Source organism: Megalops cyprinoides, chromosome 5, assembly GCF_013368585.1.
Source record: "Megalops cyprinoides isolate fMegCyp1 chromosome 5, fMegCyp1.pri, whole genome shotgun sequence".
In the NCBI taxonomy this organism is placed as follows: Eukaryota; Metazoa; Chordata; class Actinopteri; order Elopiformes; family Megalopidae; genus Megalops; species Megalops cyprinoides.
The window spans coordinates 31,170,808-31,193,979 of record NC_050587.1 but is presented as its reverse complement, the minus strand read 5'-3'; the positions used below and the strand labels follow the sequence as shown (position 1 = coordinate 31,193,979).

General features: G+C 48.4%; 1 protein-coding gene across 4 annotated transcripts in view; it reads left to right on the top strand.

Annotated features, from left to right (window-relative positions):
- mcc (MCC regulator of WNT signaling pathway) overlaps window positions 1-22,769 on the top strand; it is a 77,053-nt gene extending 54,284 nt beyond the window's left edge. For 3 of the 4 annotated variants that reach the window (XM_036529519.1, XM_036529522.1, XM_036529523.1), the window contains 11 exons: window positions 1,691-1,840; window positions 2,531-2,620; window positions 3,793-3,941; window positions 5,168-5,308; window positions 8,395-8,495; window positions 9,637-9,820; window positions 15,013-15,247; window positions 16,720-16,926; window positions 20,460-20,557; window positions 20,755-20,877; window positions 22,584-22,769. In XM_036529519.1, the coding sequence (XP_036385412.1) occupies window positions 1,691-1,840; window positions 2,531-2,620; window positions 3,793-3,941; window positions 5,168-5,308; window positions 8,395-8,495; window positions 9,637-9,820; window positions 15,013-15,247; window positions 16,720-16,926; window positions 20,460-20,557; window positions 20,755-20,877; window positions 22,584-22,764 (1,659 nt within the window). In that variant the 3' untranslated portion in view covers window positions 22,765-22,769. The remainder of the gene's footprint in view (window positions 1-1,690; window positions 1,841-2,530; window positions 2,621-3,792; window positions 3,942-5,167; window positions 5,309-8,394; window positions 8,496-9,636; window positions 9,821-15,012; window positions 15,248-16,719; window positions 16,927-20,459; window positions 20,558-20,754; window positions 20,878-22,583) is intronic. The other variant, XM_036529521.1, reaches the window with a different exon arrangement.
- Window positions 22,770-23,172: the final 403 nt, after the last annotated feature.

Genomic DNA, 23,172 nt, shown 5'->3' with positions numbered 1-23,172 from the left:
CAAATCCGTAACTCCTTTTTTTTAAATATTTTAAACTGTATCCATTTGTTTTGCTTCAGCTCACACCCTCATTCAGGGCAACATACAGTGTGCTTATATAAGCTTGCACAGTTTTACCCTTTAACCCATTTATGGGGGTGAATTTTACTGAGGTAAAGGACCTCATCCTGGGGTATATCAACCCTCAGGGATTCGTGCCCACAACCTTCTCGCTGCCACTTCCCAGCCCTGATTAACACTGTCTACAGTGGGTGTGTCCCAGCAGCTGTGGTTTTATCAGTGAGAGTGGATGTCTAACAGTTAAACAAAACCATGCATTGTACATTAATCCAAAAGGAAAACATGGTAAGTAGAATGTTATACCGTAGCTTGCAGAGTTTCCCTTTGAAATGAGGAAATTACAGGGAAAGCCTAAATTGTGTAATTACTGACCAGAGCCAACTCTCCTGTACAGAACCTATGATTTCCTTTTTTTGTTTTCGTTCGGCTGTTGGACCACGGGCCCTGTGCGTGGTTTGTGATGGCAAAGTGGCAGCCTTTTCTTTGTCCTTTCAAAACCAATCGCTCTGCCAAGCAGGCAGCCTCAGCGCCTTTGGCAGGAGTGTTGTGTATGCCTGGAACATAAGCGGTTGTGAAGTGGCTGCCAAAGCTCTCTTTCTGAAATGAATCCTTCGCTTTTTAAAATTTTTTTTTTTTTTGCTCTGGCCCACGGGGAAATATCGGTGGCGAAATCTGTTCGCGCAACCTGGTTCCCCTGCAGAAGCCTCTTGCGTCAGTGTTTTTCCAGCCGAACGGTTCTGCCTTTGAAACGAGATCTGACGCTCTCCTGGAATATGTGTATCAAATGTTTGGACCCGTGCACCTTGCGTTTTCTCGCAGAGCATATGCTTGTAAGCCACCAGCTCTTCAAGGATCGGGTTTTTCTCAAGCGAACTAGCTGTCCCAGCTAATGGTTAAACTGCTGTTCCGACTTGACGGCAAAATTTATATCTGATAAAAAGAACTAATTAACTGTGCCGTTCTTTTCAAGTGCAGGAAATTCAACCCTCCACAACATAATATCCCTCAGTGACTGCCGATTTAAAAATCTGCACACTGAAGAGTTGTTGGATGAGAAAGAAGAGATGAGACACTCTCAACAAGCAGAAAAAGCCCTCAGGGTGTACTCATAAAGAATCTCACGCAGGGCTTTAGGTACGGCGACCCGTTAATTCTGTTTAAACCTATCATCCATCTACTCCCCTAAGTCTAAGCAGTGCAGCTGGTAGTTGTGTCTGTTTTGAGTTTAACATAACCCTCGCAACCCTGAGCACAAAATGCATAGACTGCCTCTTGGTCCGCCTTATGAGACAGGATGCTTATTTTAGAGACGAGGGATGATGCCTGTTAGTAGCTTTGCGGCCTAGCTTCTCAGAGGCCTCTGCGTACCCAGCGATGTGGCTTTTTACCAGATGACCGCGTTCTGTACCGCCTGCTGTTTTCACAGAACTTATAGGTTTACAGTTAGAGTTTATATATAGGGGTTATATAAGGGTTGGGAAATTAGAGATGTGGGTTCCAGGCCAGGTGCATCAGTGGCAGAGTAAGTATCCGTACGCTGTGTGCCCTTGCCAGCACCTGGCAGAGCTGCCGGATGTGCGCTCCCAGTGGTGCTCCATGTGTATCCCTGGTAATCAGGGCCCTTTCTCAGCAGGTCCGAGAGCTGCAGACCCGCCTCCAGAGCGTCCAGGCCACGGGCCCCTCCAGCCCTGGCCGACTGACCCCGGCCAGCCGGCCCATCAACCCCAGCACCGGCGAGCTCAGCACCAGCAGCAGCAGCAATGACATCCCCGTCGCCAAGGTGAGGGCGTCCCGCTGGCCGAGCTCGGGGGCACACGCATCTGCTGCTGTCAGTTGGGTGACACGCACGCACATGCCCGCATGCCTTCTCATCCATGCGTGCACACACGTGTGCACACACACACACACACACACACACACACACACACACACACACACACACACACACACACAGTCGTTCTCACACACTCACAGTGCGTCATATGCGTCATACTGAAACACACTGACACGACAAAGGCAGACACACACACAGCAAAATGTTCTTGAGTGTGCTCTGCTGATTGGTAACAGGACTTCAAGCCCTGGCAAACTTTCACGATTCACCATTCACACGGTGACAATGCATGGACATTTGAAGAGGGATATTACATTATGCATTATTGTTGCATTATGCATTATTATCATCACTTAGCATATGTTCTTATCCAGTGTGACTTACATACGTTGCAATTTTTACATGTTGTCCATTTATATAGCTGGATATTTACTGAGGCAATTGTGGGTTAAGTACCTTGCCCAAAGGTGCAGCCACAGTGCCCCAGCACTTAATCAAACCAGCAACCTTTCAGTTACAAGCCTTGCCACTGTGCTGCACTGGATATTGCACTATGAAGCCTAGATAATCTGTGGTAAAGGTGCGCAGATGTGCACTAAGCGGCCCTTCAGTTTCCTCCTTTCTCTGTTGTGACAGGTGGCTGAACGAGTTAAGCTCTCCAAAACGCGGTCCGAGTCGTCCTCGACCGAGAGGCCGGTCCTGGGCTCGGAGATCAGCAGCATCGGGGTAAGGATCCGCAGATACCGCAGAGGTCCCAGAGGAGCCAGTGAGAGACAGAAAGGAAGTGGGGGAGAGGGAGAGACAAAGCCACAGCAAGAGCAGTACTTCTCCCTCAAGCGGGTGGATATTAATAGCTCAGTATCTCTCCAGCGGAGAAGGATTTCAGGAACAGGGCACAGGCTTGTCACTCAAGCGGCAGCGATCCCACTCTTGGCCGCGATCCAACAGACGGACATCTTTGACACAAAAGGTGACCTCCACCTTCGGTTGTAGGGGGGAAAAAAATCCTTCGTGGCCGATGGGGAAAAAAAGGGCCCTCTCAAAGGTGGAAAAGATGATCAGCAGCAGGTGCAGCGGCCGTCTCTGTCGGTCAGCTCGCACCGCTTGTCGGAAAATAACATTCTCTCCCTCTTCCTTTCTCCCTGCCTCTCTCCCTCTCTCTCTCTCTTTGTTTCTTTGATGAGCTGAATGTTATCCAAGGCCAGCGGTTCACAGCGGCAGCCGAATTGACTGTCTGAGCGTGAAAGAAAATCAATCCTAATGATTGCGGGGCTGTTTTCTTACCGAAAGCACGGCTGACGATGGCGGCCGCTCGCTGCTTATCCGTTACACATTTAGAAAGGGGAAGAAATTTTAAAAGAGAGCCAGACAGTTGAAATTCCACAGAGACTCACCGACGGCTGCTTATGTAAAGAACTGAAAAGTAATTGCGTTCAATATAACTCCCCCACTGCATGCACAGTCCGCTGAATTAGTGTCGGGTCACAGTAACAAAGCCATTCCTTGGATCTCTCCTCACTTGTATTATTTTTCCAGCATCCCAGCATGCGCTACTGGGGACACTGAATCATCTGAAGTGTGTGTGTGTGTGTGTGTGTGTGTGTGTGTACGCGCCTGCACATGTGTGTGTGTGTGTGTGTGTGTGTGTGTGCGCGCATGCGTGTGTGCACTTGTGCATGCGTGTGTGTGTGTGTGTGTGTGTGTGTGTGTGTGTGTGTGTGTGTGTGTGTGTGTGTGCGCGCCTGCACGTGTACGTGTGTGTGTGCATGCGTGTGTGTGTGTGTGTACCTGTGTATATGTGCATTTGTGCGTGCGTGTGTGCATGTGTATGTGTGAGTCAAGATGTGCCTCCAGCACTGTCCCGTTCAGCCTGTTAACTGCTGCGCTCGCTCCCACAGGTCTCCAGCAACGTGGCCGAGCACTTGGCGCACTCCTTGCAGGACTGCTCTAACATCCAGGAAATCTTCCAGACACTTTACTCGCACGGCTCCGCCATCTCAGAGAACAAAATCCGGGAGTTCGAGGTGGAGACGGAGCGGCTGAACAGGTGGGGCCCATCTGAGAGCGCTGATGAGTTTAACACTGCCCACTGCGGTATCACTCAGCACTGTGTAGTGAGGGAGTGTGTACACAACAGTGCAGCCGTGACTCTGGCACCCAGACTTTTCAAAAAAAAAAAAAGTTGAAAGTGCACACAGTATCAGAATCAGAATCAGACTTTATTAGTCAAGAATGCTTCTACACATACAGGGAATTTGATTCCAGTGCCAGTGTCTCTCATAGTGCTTATATACAGCATAACAGTGACAGCAATTAATACCAAACAACAGCAGCGTTACAACAACAGTAGTGTTACAGTAGGTTAAATGATGTGCAGGTCCTGATTTGCAGGTAGACTTCCACCTGCCAAGTCAGGGAATGGACTTACCCTCACCCCCCTGCTTACTATCATTAAATTTTTTTAATTTTACTTTACAAATGCCTCGGTGGTGTAGAAACTCGGTGCCAAGGTGCCGATGTCTTTTGAAGTGTTACGCATTGCCATTCGTTTTTTACCATTCTGACAGGCATGCATTTGTGTGGGCAGGCTAATTACCTGGCGTGGACTCAGCTCCTGAATAAACACGGAGTGCTGTGCTGTAACTTCAGCCACATGCGTGCTCACAGTGCAGGCCTGGCCTGTGGTACTTTTCCATGAGCTGCGCTTCATGAATGCGGCTTTAAGCAGCACAGAGTTTCCCAGTTTTGTTCTTCCGTGCAGCATCCGGCCGTGGTTTGATGAATGAGGCCCTCAGTCTTTCTTCTCTAGTGTATTTATTCAGAGGTGAAATATTTATGCGGTGAACGCAGGTGATTTTTATGTTTTCTTTTTTTGTGTGTTTGCAATTAATGTTTGCTTTTCTGGAAATTTGTTTGAAGCAAGAACTGAGTCGAGAAAATTAGCGTGTCTGCTGCTAATCGCTGACTTACATGGGGATTTAAGTCCTCAGCAGGGGTATCTGGGATGTTTGATATGCCGTTTCCTGGATAACCACAGAGCAGAAATTGGACGTGCAGATTTGTAAGGTTTCCTACACCAGATTTAAATGCAACTGTTCAAAGCTTCATTTCCACAGAGCTGTAGTGCGCATGGTTCAAGCCCCCCCCCCCCCCCCCCGCAGGAAACCTGGACTGAGCCGCGACGCGTGGCTCTCGTGTTGGTTCGGCTCTTTAGGTCTTCCCCGCTCGCTGTTGTTGACGTCAGCGCCTCGGCCCGTTTTTAATCTGTTCCAGTCGCATCGAGCACTTGAAGTCCCAGAATGACCTGCTGACGATCACGCTGGAGGAGTGCAAGAGCAACGCGGAGAGGATGAGCATGCTGGTGGGGAAGTACGAGTCCAACGCCACCGCCCTCCGCCTCGCCCTGCAGTACAGGTCAGAGCTGCCCGCCCGTTCCGAACTCCCTCATCTCCCGAGGTCCCCCGCCCGTCCCCCAGCACCCCGCTCCTCGGGGGGCTGAAAGGCCCCTGAGGACTGTGCCCTGCTCCAGAAAAAAGAACATCAGTTTCCCTCACAGTTATTATTAACTGCTATAAAGGATCAGAGCTTGAAAACAGTTCTGGTTTACTGGGGAAAAGATGCCTGCTGTTAAAAAAATGAACCCCAAGGAGAGTCTTTAGTTGGCTTTTATGTACCAGCTAAAGACACGGTATGGCCAACCAAACTCTTTCCTTTGGGTATTATTTTCTTCCAGAGCTGAGTGCCTGTTGTTCATGAGGTTCAGCTGGTATTTACTTGGATTGAAGCAACTGAACCAGTCTCTTTCTGGTCTGAGAATGTTTGCTTGTCAAAGAGATCTAGAACCCTGCCCTCCTTAGTGTGGATTCCGGAGTCCCGTTTTAGTCTCACGTGGGCTTTTACTCCAGCTCCCAGCATTCTTTGTGGCAGTATGCTCTGTTAAACTAACAAAAAAGAAGGCTGATATTTTAGCTGCTAATTGTGCACTACTTTTCCTGGAGTGTCTAACTTTGATTCCACCTTGACTTCCTCAAATTTTAAATGTGCTTGAATATGCATTTGATCCAGTGAGAGATTATAAACATAAAAAGACATACTAGTATCATACCTTTCACTCACAAAGAGCCTACAGTGGCACATCAGTGACATAGGCCTAACACTGCCTCCATGTTGTTCTCCATGTTGCCTCCATGTTGTTGATGTGGAGGTGAAGGGGGGAATCACTGATGGAGTTTGAATTGTAAATCTCTTTCCTGGGGTGTCAACAAGTCATGAGGCAGTCAGATGGGTCCCCTCTGATCTCAGATCAGGGGAGGTTATGACAGAAAGACTGAGATCCAATCTGTATTATCGATGGGTTTATTTAAAGCCACTCCACACAGCCCCGCCCAGCCCATGCCACAGCATATTATTCAAACAGGTCTCTGCGTCTTAGCAAGAAGAGGTGAAGGCACTCCGTGCATACCAACTAACCTCGCATCTTCCAGGAAAGGCCCCAAGATGAGGATTCCCTGGGTAGCACGGCAACGAAATGTCACACATTTCAACGAACGTGACAGGGATAGACGTCTCTGTTCGATCCTTTCACCTTAGGTTTTTTTTTTCTTTTGGTTCTGTTTTTTTTTTTTCTTCTCACCCCCTTCTTTTCTTCAATTACTTGGGTCTCCAGAGTGCAGTGTTTCGTGATGGAAAAACCTGGCAAAACTCATAATCTTCTGAGGATTGTTTTTGTCTCTCTCTCTGTCAGAATCTCAATTTTTACAGAGATTGCATTCCCCAAAACAGCCTTAACCGAGTTATTGCCCTTTGAGCCTCGGCAGCCGAATTCCCTCAAAGGTAGCAATAAGATGCATGCCAATGCAGCCTATAATTATAATTAGGTTGTATTCACTAAGGTCAAAGACTCTTTGTGAGATGCATGCTTTGGAAATGATTTGCATGCCATTAACATAATCCATCTTATCAGAAGAAACTGCTTTTGCTCTTCTGTGATAAGATGGCTCCAAGATCCAGCAAATGTTTTGAATCAAAATAAATATCTGGCGAATTTAAAAAGGAAGGGCCTTTGCAGTCAACACTGTTTTCATCAGCTATCGCCATGCTATGAACTGCAATGTTAACAACGATCTTTAAAGGGAGCAAACCGGGTTCATCGGCATTTGCTAAACGGCCTCGTAAAATCTACACATAAAACTAATGACATTTACCACATCTCATTCAGACAGAAGTCAGCCGACTGTCTCCTAACAACAGATAACATTGTCACAAGCTTCCTGATGCTGCAGTAACTGTGTCATGCTTCTGCTTTGTCACAACAATGCTGTGACTTTAAGTAGAGCTTTGATTGCCTCATAATGATTTATTCATGTAGTTATTCGTTTGCCGGGCTGAGAGTCCCGTCTCTCTCACACATATGCAGGTACCGGCATCTGTGTTTGGTTTGTCGTCCGCAATAAGCGGTAAGGTCAAACGTTTGATTGAATTTCATCCCGAGTGAATATGATGTCAGGGAAGATTGTTGGATTGGGCTTGGGGGAAAGATTGGCTTTCTTTTAAAGACGCCCTTTAGCCTACGCAAGACTTGCTAAAGAGGGAGAGGTGGCGCCAGGCTTGGGAAACAAACAACAAATTCATCTGCGAAAGAGGCCGTTCAGGTCAGAGCAGAGCGGAGAAAATCACAGTCACGTTATAAAGGAAAAAAAAATCGGGCGCAAGTTTAATCGTGCGGGGTTATTTTCTGTCTGGGACCACAATAGTTTGTACAGTTCACAACGGAGTGTGAATAATGCTGTGACAAGTGGTGTAAATAGTCATTACACCGTGTTTGTTACCTGGTCTGCTGGTCTCAGCTTGTTGCGAACCGTAGCGGCAGCCTCCAAACAAATCACACATATTTAATAGAGTCCAAACTTCAGTCGGCTTTCAGACGCGGACAGGGGGGGCGGCAGTCAGATAAAACGTTTCCCCCTCGCGCCCCCTGCACCTCCCGAAGGCATGTTCCTCTGGAGCTGGGGGCCATGTTCTTTGTAGTCTGGCGACTGCGCTAATTGGCTTTATTTTTTTGCACGGAGGCCTAGGAGAAGCATAATCAAAGATTGATTAAACAAAGCCACATCCACTAAAACTAACAGAATGTGGCGTTTTTCTGTTGTTTTTTTTCCCCTTTCTTTCTTATTTGCCCCAGCTTGTTTTAGGCCATCACGACTTTGATTCAGCGTACATCAGCACCTTCCAACTGTGGTGCTTTTGAATGCCTGATGAAAGCACAGGGCTCGGGCCGGCTAAGTGGGCACAGGAGGCCCCTGAGTTCCTGTGTGTGTGTGTGTGTGTGTGTGTGTGTGTGTGTGTGTGTGTCCGTGTGGATGTGTGTGTGTGTCCGTGTGGATGTGTGTGTGTGTGAGCATGTGAGCACGCGGACGTGTGCAAATGTGTGCGAACGTGTGTACAGAAGTTTTGTGCAAGTTTCCACCCTCTGAAGTGATGTTTCCCGTCTTGTTTTACAGCGAGCAGTGCATCGAGGCCTACGAGCTGCTGCTCGCCCTGGCGGAGAGCGAGCAGGGCCTGGTACTAGGCCAGTTCCGGGCGGCGGGCGTGGGGACCGTAGGTGAGTGCCTGCCCCTTCCCTCCCGAGCCCTGCCGGCACGCCCACTGCCCAGGCCGGCTCCTTTTAATCAGCGCTGGCTTGTCTCGGAACAGCGTAACCGGCGGGTGAACCTGCATCAGGATAACAGTGATCAAAGGGGAACAGTGGCGTAGGAAAAAACATATCTCAAACTTTGAAGAACTATCTGCACCCCTGTGTTAGAATTCAGCTGCTGTCTTATTTTCCACACAAACTATTCCCTGACGCACCGAGGCACTGAGAGTTATTTGAAGTATGGAGAGCAGCATTTCACACTCCAGTGGTCCTTGTTTTCAGACACCTTCATTTTCCAGAGGTGAACTTTTCCATGGGTAATGTCTGCAGACTCAAGGTGAACTTCTCCTAGACTTTTAAGACTTTCTTTCCCTGTACTAATTCCTTACGTGCAGCAGTTGGTGATTCATTTCATTGTAATGGATGACAAAGCCTTAAAAAGTAATGAGCTTTGAGGTTTATGTAAAACCAAGTCAGACATTTCTCACGCTGACTTCTCTATTGATGTTTTACAACATGTTTATTATAGGTGTGTTGTAAGAGGCACAGTTGGAGTCCCCAGTAGCGGGAGATGTAAACCTCTGCCTTATCGCTGCGTTGAGCCTGTAGCGTAGGGACTCGGGACCGTCTGCAAGCTGAACACTGTGACAGTGTCGTAACTCCAGCTCTCCGCCCCAGTGTTGAGCCCCGCTCTGCGTTAATGGGCCGCTGACCCTGCCGTGCAGCGTCATCGTGTTTCCGCAGCGCAGTGAGCTCCCGCCCCTTTAAGTAGCTTTTTCTGTTCAAGATGTTTCCAGCTCAGTTCTCACTCTCTCACTGGCTGGTAACCTTAGAAAACCCCTGCTAACATTCCGCACTGCCCCATGTCTGTTTGATTACCTTACATTGTTTTCTCATCCAAAGCAACTTGCATAGCTTCTGTTTTGCCCTTTGATACTGTTGGATGAAGCAGCTCGGTTTTAATAGCTATGATGCCCAGGGGTACTACAGTAGTGCCCCCCCTGGGATAGAACTTGGGGCTTTAAGCCCTTCCGCTTATCACCACACCTGCTGTCCTCTGTCGTGTTAGGAATGTTTGTAACCCCCTTCTTGTTCACACTCGTCCCAGGTGACCAGGCGGGCGACGAGAGCATCACTCAGATCCTGAAGCGGGCCCACGACTGCCGCAAAACGGCTGAGAACGCGGCCAAGGACCTGTTGACGCGCTTAGATGGGAGCTGTGGGGCGGCGTTCGCTGTGACGGGCTGCAGCGTGCAACCCTGGGAGAGCCTCTCCTCCAACAGCCACACCAGGTCAGGCCTGTGTGTGCGTGCATGTATGCACGTGTGTGTGCGCGTGTGTTTGTGCATGTGTGTGTGTGTGTGTGTAGCCCTGGGAGAGCCTCTCCTCCAACAGCCACACCAGGTCAGGCCTGCGTGTGCGTGTGTGTGTGCACGTGTGTGTGCGTGTGTTGATGCACGCGTGTGTGTGTGTGTGTAGCCCTGGGAGAGCCTCTCCCCCAACAGCTGCATCAGGTCAGGCCTGTGTGTGCGTGCGTGTTTGTGTGTGCGTAGGGCTGCAGTATGTGTACAAGTGTTTGGTGCACTTTGCATTTGGTGATGAGCATACAAATGTTTTTTTAATGTGAGGTCAAAAATGCTTCGTGAAGGGCATGTGTTGAGTGTTCTTTCTGTTGGGTGTGCTGCATGTTGGGAGTGTTGGCCATGCTGCATGTTGGCCTTGTAAGATGTTCCGTGTTCAGTTCATTCTTTGTTGGGTATTCAGGTTTCTGTTATGCATTCAGCTCTTTTAATTTCCCTGTAGAGCTCTGCTATTTGACAATGCACTCAAGATAGGAAGATATTTAAATATGCATCACAGATTTGTTTAGGAGCAGAACCCAGGGGTGTCAATGAATGAAACAGTGGGGGCTGCGTGCTCTAAAACTATTTCCAAAAGGATCATTTACTTATGTCTCTAACCACATAAGTGACACGAGGGAGATGCATGTAGATTGAAATATTGTCTATGTAATAAATCATGTTACAGAACCAAAACCATGTGTGGGTTCCGATGTTTATTTCATCGGAATCCAGTTAGCCGGCTCGTCACGCATGACAGCCTGCTCATCGGCTTCCAAACGCAGCATGGCATGGCATGGCATTGAGCATCCGTTATTAGCACATGAAACCCGGCTTCCGTGTGCTTCTCTCAACGCTCACGCGTTTCACTGCACGGTACATTCCTGAAAACCCCTTTATAAGCTGCATCATTGGGAATTCAAACCCTATTTCCTCACAGATGTAATATTATAAGCACAGCTTTCAAGATAGGCTAATGAAATGTTTCACACCAAACAAACTAGATGAATGTGGGATTAAGTCAACTGTCCATTATAAATTCATTACTATTACTATTTTATTCACATTCACAAGATGAACGTACACATGAATAGCTTTTATTAATATTTGTACATCAAGGTAAACGTATACATGAGGTACAATATAAATATTGTCAGAGGCACTGCATGATATTTGGGATAGACATGCCGCAGAGAACAGAAAGCCCTGGAACAGGTGCTTGTTTAGTCCAGAGGGAGAAAAAAACAGCATGTGCACTCAAAGAATAAAATAAGTAGATCTTCTGCAGCTGCGTGAGTTCACTGATTTGAAACAGCAAAATAAAATAAAGGCTCCCAACGGGGGTGGAAAGAGAAAGCCTTTGTCTTTTCGGTATTTGTTTTTCATTTAGCTTTAGCATTCGAGCTCTTTCTCCTGCTCTCACTCTCCCTCCCCAGTCCATCTCCTTGTAAATCATGATTTGGTATTGTAAAACCCGACAAAAGCAGATTGTTGTAAAATGTGGCCTGCCTGTGTGATATTGCTCAGCCCTAAATGAATATAACTGCCGAGTCCAGCTGCTATTTTTATATTTGTCATATTTTTGTCATTCGTTGAGACAGGAATTGCATTAAAATACAGAAGCGCGGTTATCGGCTGACGTTGAGCGGAGGCAGTGACGGGACCTCCCGTCTCGCCCACGGTGGCAGTTAAGAAAGGCAGGCCGGTGCACGCCGTGGAGAGCGAGGCACTGTCTGAAAGCGAGATTGGAAACGGAGACGATGGACAGCCGAGATATTACCGTCAGAGGCACTTAGTAATTCTTTTCCCCTAGGAGAATCTATGCCATTCCGGGGAGGCCGAATGCGTCCTTCGGATTAGATTGGCCTCACGTAACAAAGGAGGCCGAAATGAATTGCATGCGCGCCCGCTCTTTAACAGGTTCTGAATTACTTGCCGTGCATCTCAACAGGTTTCAGAATTGGATGGTGGGGAATTTAACAAGCTTTTCTAACGAGGCCTGCTTGGTAAATGCATTTGACGTATAGGTATAGCGTTTGTCACAATAATGTCATTTCTTCCAAGGTCGTTATCTTCTGTTCCGTTGTTGGCCTTTGTAGTGCCTCCCATTTCTTTGTGTGTGTGTTTGTACTTTTTGCAGCACTGTCAAATACAAGCCTCTTTTCAGACAATGGTGGAAAGCAATATCTTTTTCAGTCTCTCTCCCGGATTTATTTCATAGATTGCCTAGCATTTTGGAGAACATTAATTTCCAATTGTCAGTCATCGCAGTGTGTGTAATATCAGCAGCTTCTTCTGGGAGGCAGCATCTCACAGTCAGAAACGTCGCTCTTCATTTGTTTGGTTGGACGGATCTCGGGAAATTGGCGCTGTGATTAGTCTGCCAATTGAAAGGAGGTCGGTTTAATTTGTTCATGCTCCCTCTCTCCCTATGCGTAACCTGCAGCAAGCCGGCTCTCCTCAGGCCACGTCACACTGCCTCGTTTTTGTGTGTGTGTGTGTGTGTGTGTGTGTGTGTGTGTGTGTGTGTGTGTACACATATATTTGTGTGTGTAGGTGTGTGTGTGTGTGCATTCAGGTGTACAAGCATGTGATGTATGTGTTTGTGTGTGTGCACGTGCAGGTGTGTGTGTGCGCATGCGTGTGTGAGTGTGTGTGAGTGTGAGTGTGAGTGTGAGTGTGAGTGTGTGTGTGAGTGTGTGTGTGAGTGTGTGTGTGTGTGTGTGTGTGTGTTTGTGTGTTTGTGTGTTTGTGTGTGTGTGTGTGTGTGTGTGTGTGTGTGTGTGTGTGTGTGTGTGTGTGTGTCACAGAGAGGGAGCACGCACACCAAAACGTGGACACAGCACTCACACTGCGATCAGAAACTGGCTGGGATTAAGTTAATCACTCGAATGCCTCTGTTAGATAACGCAGGAAATCAAAGTTGCATCTCATCCACCAGCATACTGTTCTTCACGGTAACGGAGATATATGGCCTCGGGTGCATAAACAAAGCAACCGTGCAGTCACATCGTTTGTGCCGCGCATAATTGAGCATCTACTCGTCAGCGCTTTCTCGCAAGCTCTGAAGGTCGTCCTCTGTGCTTTTTCTCCTGAACATTAGAGGTCCGTCTTCAGTGCAGTAATATTCTCAGTCTGTCAGTTGTCTTAAGGAGAAGCAAAGATGGACATGTTTGTTGAGGCTAAAATAACACCCTGGGGAAGTGCTTAGTTGCTTGCTTTCCTTGGGGCTGTTGACTTGGTTTGCGCTTGTTACATCCATCTGGCTTATTTCTCTGGGGTTCATTTGCAAATGTTGGATTTTTTTTCCTTCTGCTAAAATCAAAATTACTGTCAACTGTCAAACACATTCTAGATGCATGTGTTAAATAATCATAAACTACTCGTCTTTTTTTCCCAAAATGGTTCCCCAGAGTACCCGGGAACCAGGGCTGTTCTCTAGGGAATAAAAATGGGTGCTGAGGTTAAGTGTTTGGTGGGACATGCTAAGCATTTATCATCCAATCTTGTGAGGGCCACCTTCTTTGTCCGAATAAAGTGACGAATTGGCAACAATTGGGAACACTTCCACACCCAGAAACAAAATTTCCTTCAACTGTATAGACCTCTGGGAGAGCTTACTAGTCAAACTATGAGGCAGTGTTAATCTAACACATACCATCATGTGGTCACTGCTGTGATTCCTGAAATATTACAGCAATGTTTTGTATACGTTACATTTGGTGGTGTGTGTACAGGGCTGATGTGTGTGTGAGTTAGTATCGGCGTGAGGCGAGAGGGGCTGACGTGATACATTAGGCACATCTGTAACCCCAACACCCCTCCCAGTCCCCCCATCCCCCTCCCCAGTGTCTCCGGGAGATTACATACTCTTCCCGAAACACTCAGTCCCAGGAAGCACTTAACCCCTCGCTCTCTGCCGCGTTGGGCCCTGGGTGTAATGACAGAGGGCTTAGGTCACACACAGCTGCTCATCACACTGATTGCTGACTGGAAGGTCTCCTAATGCACCGGAGGGAACAGCGTAACCCACCCAAACCCCCCTGACGCCCCCCCCCCCCCTTCCATTTTGTTTGTGAAAACATGGCAGCCATCTCCATTCATTACCCTTTTCACACAAATCTGATGTCAAATAACAAGGTCTAGAAGAACAAACTGTGTGCTGAATTAGGTATTCAGCACACTAAGGGCCTCTGAAAGCATGTGGCCATGATGTTTGGTCTAATTTGTGACTGATTTCCACAAAGCAGAATATTCACTGTATTCAGTTATTTATTTCACCAAAGAATGCAAACAGAACCTGGCTTGTATTGCTGAATTAGTTTCTCTAGAGTAGCTGGATGATGTCAAAATGAAGGTCAGTTTCCACAAAACACTGCTTTAATACCAGGACATTGTACCTTTGAGTGCCATTCTCACTGCACAATCAAGGATCACAATCAAGGACAATTAAAATGTCCTTGACATTCTTTGGACCGATGCAAACTGTGGTGGTGAGCAATATTACTGTTACAATCATGTCATTTGAAGCTGATGTCTTGAGACCAGATGGGATGAGGTTGGGGCTTAAAGTGTCGGTTTCTTGGGGTCGACTCGTTGAAACCGTGACAGTGAGGTTCATTCCTGGACACACCAGGCTCCTTAAAAAAGTATCAAGGCTGAAGCTTTGATCAGGGACTCAGACCAGCTTCAGCTACATGTCATGTGTTTCACCAAGCACGTCGTCCTGACTGATGCATGCACATGTATATGTGTTACTTGTTGTACTGCTACTTGTATTAATTGTATTACTTGCTGTTTACTTTACATGTAGCATCGCAATGTGTTTTGGGTTCTGTGATCTAGCGACTGATGTATGGTAGTCCACTTGGTCTGCAAAAGTTGTTTACCTGATGCTATTGCTCATTCAGCCTGAATGGATACACTTATGTCCTTTTGTGCTGGAAGTTGCTCTGGATAAGAGCGTCTGCTAAATGCATGTAATGTAATGTAATGTGTGTAAATGTGTAAGAGAGATGGGGGGGAAAGACAGAAACATGTCACTCCGTGGGTTGACGAAGCATATCACCCTAACGTGTGTGTGTGTGTGTGTGTGTGTGTGTGTGTGTGTGTGTGTGTGTGTGTGTGTGTGTGTGTCTCCATAGCACCACCAGCTCCACGGCCAGCAGCTGCGACACGGACTTCAGCAAGGAAGATGAGCAGCGGCTGAAGGACTACATCCAGCAGCTGAAGAACGACCGTGCGGCGGTCAAGCTGACCATGCTGGAGCTGGAGAGCATCCACATCGACCCGCTCAGCTACGATGTCAAGCCGCGCGGAGACTCGCAGCGGCTGGACCTGGAGAATGCTGTGCTCATGCAGGAGCTCATGGCTATGAAGGCAAGGCCCCAGGGCATCGTGGGATACCAAGCACTCCTAAGCTGTAGATAATAGATCAATAGATCAGTTGTTGGAGTCTATTTGATATGCATCATAAGGCTACATCCAATATGTAGTGTTGAATGGATGAACACAGCAGGGATACCTATGTAATATTCTACAGTCACAAAAGGCATCTGTCATGGATGAAGGATCAGGCTCTCATACATTATAAAATAACATATGAATTTGAACAACGGTTGACTAGAATGAATCCAGTAACTGAATTTCTGTAGGCTATGGGATCCTCAAGCATTTATAATAGATGCGCTACAGAACAGGCATTCTCACAGGGTTTTGTGCCTGCTAGACCTCAAAGAAACGTACAAGAGAGGCCTGAGTGCAAAGGCAAAGTCATGACTTATGAATACTGCAGCGACAAGGAAGCCCGGGTGAGGAGGCCTAAAGTGCGTTTTGAGCGATTAAGACTCCGTCCCACTTTTAGAAGGAGCGTTTCTCCACAGGTTCGGGCACCGCGACCGAACACGGGGCTGATGAATTTCCTTGGGAAAAGGGAGCCGCGGTTCCTTTCGGCAGAAAGGCCGCAGTGATTCATCCGAGCAAGGAACGCGGTGCCGCACTGCAATTCGTTTACTGCTTTTCACCCGCCACTCCCTCTTCATTATCGCTAACCTTTTATCGCTCCGTTCAGCGCTAGAGAGAGGGTGCAGATTATATTCGGGTTGTAGATGCGGGAGCGAGACAATTTATTTTTTTTAATGCCATGCTTCTCTTTTAATCAAAACTTTAAAGTCTACTACTGCTAGATGACCTCGGAGACAGCGTATTCAATATTTACCCTGCTTCGCTGGAGGAGATAAGATCGCCCCTCTGTAATGATTGTGCAGACCGCATGTGCCGAGACCCACAGTCAGGAATTAGATTAACTTCCTATATGGAATACTAAAACTCTTAAGGTTAGAGAACATACACGGCCGAGATCACTCAGCTCAGGAGAAAGCAATGCCTTAGCGTGTGGGCTGTGGGGATATTGATGACTCTGTTGTGTATGAATGTGCACTGAGTCGCTCTGGGCCGTGTGTTAAAGCACACGTGTATGTTGCAGTGGTACATGCTCTGCGTGTGCTGTGAATGCAGATGTTTGGAGTTTGTTTTTGAGCTGTGCGTGTCATAACCCAGCTCTGGGTGTTGTCTTTGCTGTATATTTTGAGAGAACCCATTTAAACAGCAATGGCACTGAGCACTGTGAGCGGCCCATGTGTTTGTGGTGTACAGTGAGAGGTGTCATTTAAACGATGCGTGCTCGGTATATTGTGAGGCCTTTCATTTAGCTTCTGTGCCTGCAATGTAGCATAAAAGCAGTCATTTAGCTTTGCTGCCTTGTACTGAGAGCGCCCGTTGTGACGGCGCCTTTGCGGTGCGCGAGAAAGCAGTGAGATCTGTCCAGTGACACGGCGCCCCCTGTTGGACAGGAGGAGATGGCGGAGCTGAAGGCGCAGCTGTACCTGCTGGAGAAGGAGAAGAAGGCCCTGGAGTTGAAGCTGAGCACGCGCGAGGCACAGGAGCAGGCCTACCTGGTGCATATCGAGCACCTCAAGTCCGAGGTGGAGGAGCACCAGGAGCAGCGCATGCGGTCGCTTAGCTCCACCGGCTCCAGCGGCAAGGACAAGAGCGGCAAGGTAAGCCCCGCCCCCACACCACGGAGGCCCCTCCCATACAGCAGAGGCCCCTCCCCTCAAGGAGGGAGGCCAAGAGCAGGGCTGTGTGTTACCCCCTTCAGTCTTCTTCCTAATTCTGCTGCTGGACTCTCCCTGCATCCTCTGCTCCACCCTCCCGCTACTTATCTTTATCTGTTAATTTGCTGAAGTTTGAAAGCTCACTAAGATGTGTGTTTCCAGTCCTGCTTTTTGGGTGTGTTGAGTAAGGCCTTTGGAAGCCCTTGATGGGGGGGTGAGCTTTCGTGCATTTTCAGTGACTCGCTAATTTGAGCCAGTCTGAGTTGTTTCGATCGGATCGTTCAGTGATCAACAGCACAGGGAAGTGCCACCCGGTAAGTGGTTTTGGAAGCCTCACTAGCCCACTGGTTTGGAAGGTAAACAGACCAGGGAATGGGCTGGGAAATGCATATCCAAGTGATTTGGGGATCCAGTCACCTCTGCATCGAGCTATGGATTTGCTTGGGCTGTCCTGCTTCAGGAAACAGTGCCATTTCCCTCAAACCAGTCAAAACCGACTTGACCATTCAGCCAGAATCACAACCATTTAGAAAAAGAACTTTTGTCCCCGAAGCCTTTTGCGTACCTGTCAAGCTGTGGGTTCTGTGCATACCCAAGGGCATTCAATATAAAGCTGACCGTGAAAGCATTCCGCGTCCAGGGCTAAATATGCTCTGGCGAACTGTGTGACAGGACAGGCCGGTGCGGATTACGCGCTGTCAGGCTCCATCCTCAGAATTCTAATGAGAGAGTTTGTTCGACTGATAAAGTGCTAGCCGTCAATCACACGTCCCGTGAAGCTAATGCTGATTGACGCCGAGCGCTGAGGTATTGATTCCCCCGTTATTGTTATTCATCTGTCATGAGCGTAATGTAAACATGCGAATTATAACAAAGGATCCAGATGGCTCAAACCCCTGACAAAGTGGCTCATCTGTCCCGCCATAAATATTCTCAGCATGCGCAGCCTTCAGGTTCTGTTCGATTGCATCGTTTCTCAGCCTAATGCCTCACAAACGTGCTCCATTACAAAGGATTTTCCTTCCCGTCACCCCAGAGCTCTTCAAATATAGTCTTAATGTGAAAGTAAGAGTTATATCCAAGGTTTGTTATTACAAAGCCATGTTTTGTTTTCTCATTTTTTACATTTTGATAAATAAGTATTGAAGAGTAAGCTATTTGTTCCCTGTTTATGGACTGCCCTCTCTATCCAGACACACACACACACACACACACTCTCGCACATTTACAAATGCACACAAGTGGATGGTAGCAGAGTGACTCAGGAAAAGCTGTGCTCCTATTTCAGAAATCCGAAACGTCCTCCTCGTCCTCATCCTCCTTGTCCTCGTCTTCCTCCTCCTCCTCTCTTCCCAAGCGCCTCTCTGCATCCGACCGGCTGAAATGAATCATTGACGAGGCTCCGGTCCCAGGCCGGCCGACCCGCTGTGCCCCCATCCGCGCTGCTCCGTAACGCCACTTCCCCATCCTTAAAATTAGAGGAGCTGTCGGAGAGGCATATGATGCCCCCCCGAGACTGCGGCCTCAAGGCGGGGAGGCCGCTGCTTTGAAGCCTCCGAGAAGGGGAGGGACTCGTGTGTCCTGCCTGCAGTGCATCACCCTGTGTCAACCCACCAGGGTTAAACCCTAGAGGTGCTGACCATGGCTGGCCAGGTTATCTGTATATTTTGGGGATCTGGGAAGCCGGAATGTAGACCACACAGTCCAGACGCCTCCTTTGTGGCCAGTGCTGTCGAGCACGTGCTGAAGTAAGACTTGTCTTTTTTTCTTTTTTCTTTTATTTGGGAGGCATTTTTGCACTCACTTTTCAGTGAATATTTTATGGCAGGCTGCAATTCGATACGCTCCCATGCGAAGCCCCTCCGGTGGTTCCAGCAGTGTGCCGCACGGTTGGCAGAAACCGACCCCGTTAATCCGGCTGACGTGACCACTGCATCTCTCTGTGTTTCCCCCTCTTTGATGTCACAGATAAGAGCAGCCCCCTCACTGAGCACCCTTGATCAGGAGCGCAGTAACATTTTTCTTTTTCAAAATGTTTCCCAACAGAAGAGGCGCGATAAAGCCCTAATCCTCCGTTGCTATGAGCACGCAATCTGCAAACGACAATCAAAGCAGATTCTTGAAATGGGGCTATTTGTAGAGCCTCGGCTATCGGCTGTTACACCCGCTCCTCGTCAAAGCTGCTTCGTTTCTTACCTTACCCGTAGATCTTTATTGTAGAGATTGTATTGTCCACACCTTTTTGATAATAGCCCCCACCCCCTTCTCCCCAGAGTCTCCATTCTCACAAATGGTGTTAGATCATTACACTTTGTCAGAGCTGATGGTTTGAGCCATTTATCACCCGCAGAGTGATAGCTGTGTGCTGTTAAGGCAAGCAGCAGGGCGAAACGTGGAGAGTGCACCAAGGTGCTTACCCAACACAACTGCAGCACATGTGGACAACATGCCGCACACTTTTACCTTGACTCATTGTAAAAAGTCATTTGCTCCTCGCTGTGAGCTACATTTGTAAACTTTGAAATCCACTGTTCGGGTTTACTTACTTCACTTCCAGGGAGGTAATCCAGCAGCTGCATTTAATCCAGTGACGCTGGAGTAGAACTGAGGAGAGAAGTTAGAAGTCCCAAATAAAGAGAGTGATCAGCTGAATGAGGTGGTTAAGTGCCTGGCAAAAACAAAAGTGTACCAGCACTGGGGCCCTCCTGCAGATGGGTTGAGCAGTGGTGGGGTATTGTCATTAAATGAATTCCATAATACCTCAGTGGAATTTGAACATAGATAAGGACAACTCCATAGGGATTGTAATATCCTAAAGTTAATTATTTGAAAGTACCACTTAGAATTTTGTACACATTTATAAACTGCTCCGAGCATACAAAATTAGCTACACAGTGCCACCTCATGGAAGAGATGTGCCATTGCACATGTTGTGCTCCGCATTTATGGTTTCTGCACTGGATGATGGGGTTGATTTGTGACCGCTCTTTGCAGTTTTGCCCAGTACTGTTTTCTGTTTTGGTATTCACTCAGTGGGAAAGATAGTGTGCACTGACCGCTGGGAACCTGTAAAATGTCACTGTGGTGAGAGGTTATCCCGGATCTGGCTACTCTCAGGCTGGCATTGTGACTGAAACCAGCTGTAAATTCCTGAACCCCCATTGTGGCACATAACATCACGCCCCATGTCTTTATGGTGGTCAGAGTTCACAGAGGCCTCTGCGTGGTAAGTGGTTTCAGGAAGTTGCTGCTGCGACACTGTGACACATGTAGCACTGCCCTGTATAATCTGGCTCTGCCCTGTGAGTGTTTTAACCTCAGCCTGCGTCCTGTAATTGGCTGTTCGGTGCATCCGCCACATTCTTAGTGTAGTTTTATTCACCAGGCCAGCGGTTACAGGGTTTGTTGCCTGAATTAGCATTGGCTGATTAGAGAACACTTGCGCCGTTTCATCGCTGTGTTGTTTTATTCACCAGGAATGCGGGGATGGGGGCTCACCTGCTATCACGCTGGCTGATCTGAGGACGCTCAGTGACAGCGACCTGGCGGCAGAGCTCACGAACGCACTTAGACGGTAAGGACCCTGACTGATCTGTGTTTTTGCCTATATCTCACCACCTGTTAATGTTTCTCACTACCTGACAAGTGTGCATGTAGGATTGCGTTCTGTGACTATGAATGTCTTGTTGTCTGTTATACTCCTCTGTGTGTCTGTGTGTGTGTGTGTGTGTGTGTGTGTTTCTTCTTACCTGACTCATTTGTGGGCCTCAGGGAGAAGAAGCTGAAGAGTCGGGTGCAGGAGCTGGTGGCCGCCCTGGAGAGACTGACCAAGAGCAGTGAGGTCAGGCACCAGCAGTCTGCCGAGTTCGTCAACGACCTGAAGAGAGCAAACAGGTAAGGGCAGTCCCGTTTTATAACATGAGAGGCCAACGGTGCTACACTCGCCCCTGGTTTTCTCACCAGGTAACGCGTATGGCCGTCATTTTGCAAAGCTTCAGGCTGACAGATCCCGTGCGAAGCCCCCTCGGTGGTTCCAGCAGTGTGCCGTGCGATCAGCAGAAACCGACCCCGTTAATCCGTCTGACGTGACCACTGCATCTCTCTGTGTTTCCCCCTCTTTGATGTCACAGATAAGAGCAGCCCCCTCACTGAGCACCCTTGATCAGGAGCGCAGTAACGTTTTTCTTTTTCAAAATGTTTCCCAACAGAAGAGGCGCGATAAAGCCCTAATCCTCCGTTGCTATGAACATGCAATCTGCAAACGACAATCAAAGCAGATTCTTGAAATGGGGCTATTTGTAGAGCCTCGGCTATCGGCTGTTACACCCCCTCCTCGTCAAAGCTGCTTCGTTTCTTACCTTACCCGAAGATCTTTATTATAAATGCACAGACAGGCTGCGCGATTGTATCGTCCACACCGTTTTGATGACGGCCCCCACCCCCTTCTCCCCAGAGTCTCCATTCTCACAAATGGTGTTAGATCATTACACTTTGTCAGAACTGATGGTTTGAGCCATTTATCACCCGCAGAGTGATAGCTGTGTGCTGTTAAGGCAAGCAGCAGGGCGAAACGTAGAGAGTGCACCAAGGTGCTTACCCAACACAACTGCAGCACATGGGAAAACATCATTCTGCAAAGCACCAGAACTTACCAAAAACACCTTAATTTGAGAATGCGTATGTGTGAGTTATGCAATCCAGCCCTCTACTGGCAGGCTGATGGTACTGCGGTGTCATCGGCATCTCGTGGGAAGACTCCCCTTATGAATTATACGGCCTTTTAAACAGCACTATGTAATGGACTTTATTTTCCTAATCATTGGAATGCAGCATTTGATGGATGCTTTCCTCTTTACCAGCCACAGTTGTTTTTTCCCCCCTCCAGGCAGGGCTTTCCATGTTAATTTATGGCCTGCCCCAGGGAAGCTGAAGGGATGGGGCAGCACTGTGATTAGCTGAGTGCACTTGCAGATGACTGCCACACATAAACCAGAAAGACGAACGGCCTCGTCAGCCTGATTGAATCTGATCTTAATCCCATCGATCTTTCCCCTGGCCGGGACGGGCGGCTCTGGCCTCTGAGGGCCACCATCACTCTGGTTTCATTAAGTCCCCCTTTATCAAGTTACAATCCTTATTTTGGATCAGCGTCCAGATCACATTTGATTTTAAATCTAGATTGGGTACTCATCAATAAACCCTGCCCATCCTTGTTGTAAGCCCGAGGTCTAGGGGATGTCTGGAGCTCAGTCTGTCTGTGTGTCTAACTGCTGTGAATCTGGTGTTCACTCAGTGGGATGAACAGCGTGCATTGACCGCTGGGAACCTGTCAGATCTCACTGTGGTGAGAGGTTATCCTGGATCTGGTTACTTTCAGGCTGGCATTGTGACCAGCTGTAAATTCCTGAACCCCCATTGTGGTGCATAACGTCACACACCCTGTCTTTACGTTGGTCTGGGAGTGTTGTTAGCCTACTCTGCCACCTTTGCTCATTCAACCTGAATGGATACAAACATGTTGCGCTGGAAGTCGCTCTGGGTAAGAGCACCTGCTAAATGCATGTAATGTAATGCTGTGAATCTGCATTTCCCCTCCGCAGTAACCTGGTGGCAGCCTACGAGAAGGCCAAGAAGAAGCACCAGAACAAGCTGAAGAAGCTGGAGTCGCAGATGATGGCCATGGTGGAGCGCCACGAGACGCAGGTGCGAATGCTGAAGCAGCGCATCGCCCTGCTGGAGGAGGAGAACTCGCGGCCCCACACCAACGAGACCTCACTCTGAGTGCCCGGGGGGCAGGGGGGGCAGGGGGGGCAGGGGGAAGACCCGCCCTCCAGCACAGCAGTTCCCTTATTTACAGAACAGTGACACGGACGGACAGGGGTGGGGCGGGGAGGGGGAGGGGGGGCGGCGCAAAGCTCCCACGCCTGACTACAGGAAGTGAACTCAGCTTTGGGAAGCACCTCTCTTCCTCTGGAGCCTCATCCTGTATTAGTCCACCACGAGGTGGACAGATCGAGCATCACCATATCACCATGACCACCACACACGCCAGGGGACTACGTTCTGACGGTCCCCTCCCTTCCCCCCCTGCTGTGACGCTGTGGACCTTCCCCCCCACTCCCAGGACACCCTGCAGTCCTTCAGGGCACATACACACAAGACTGACCCCTGCAGTTCGGAAGCTGCCAC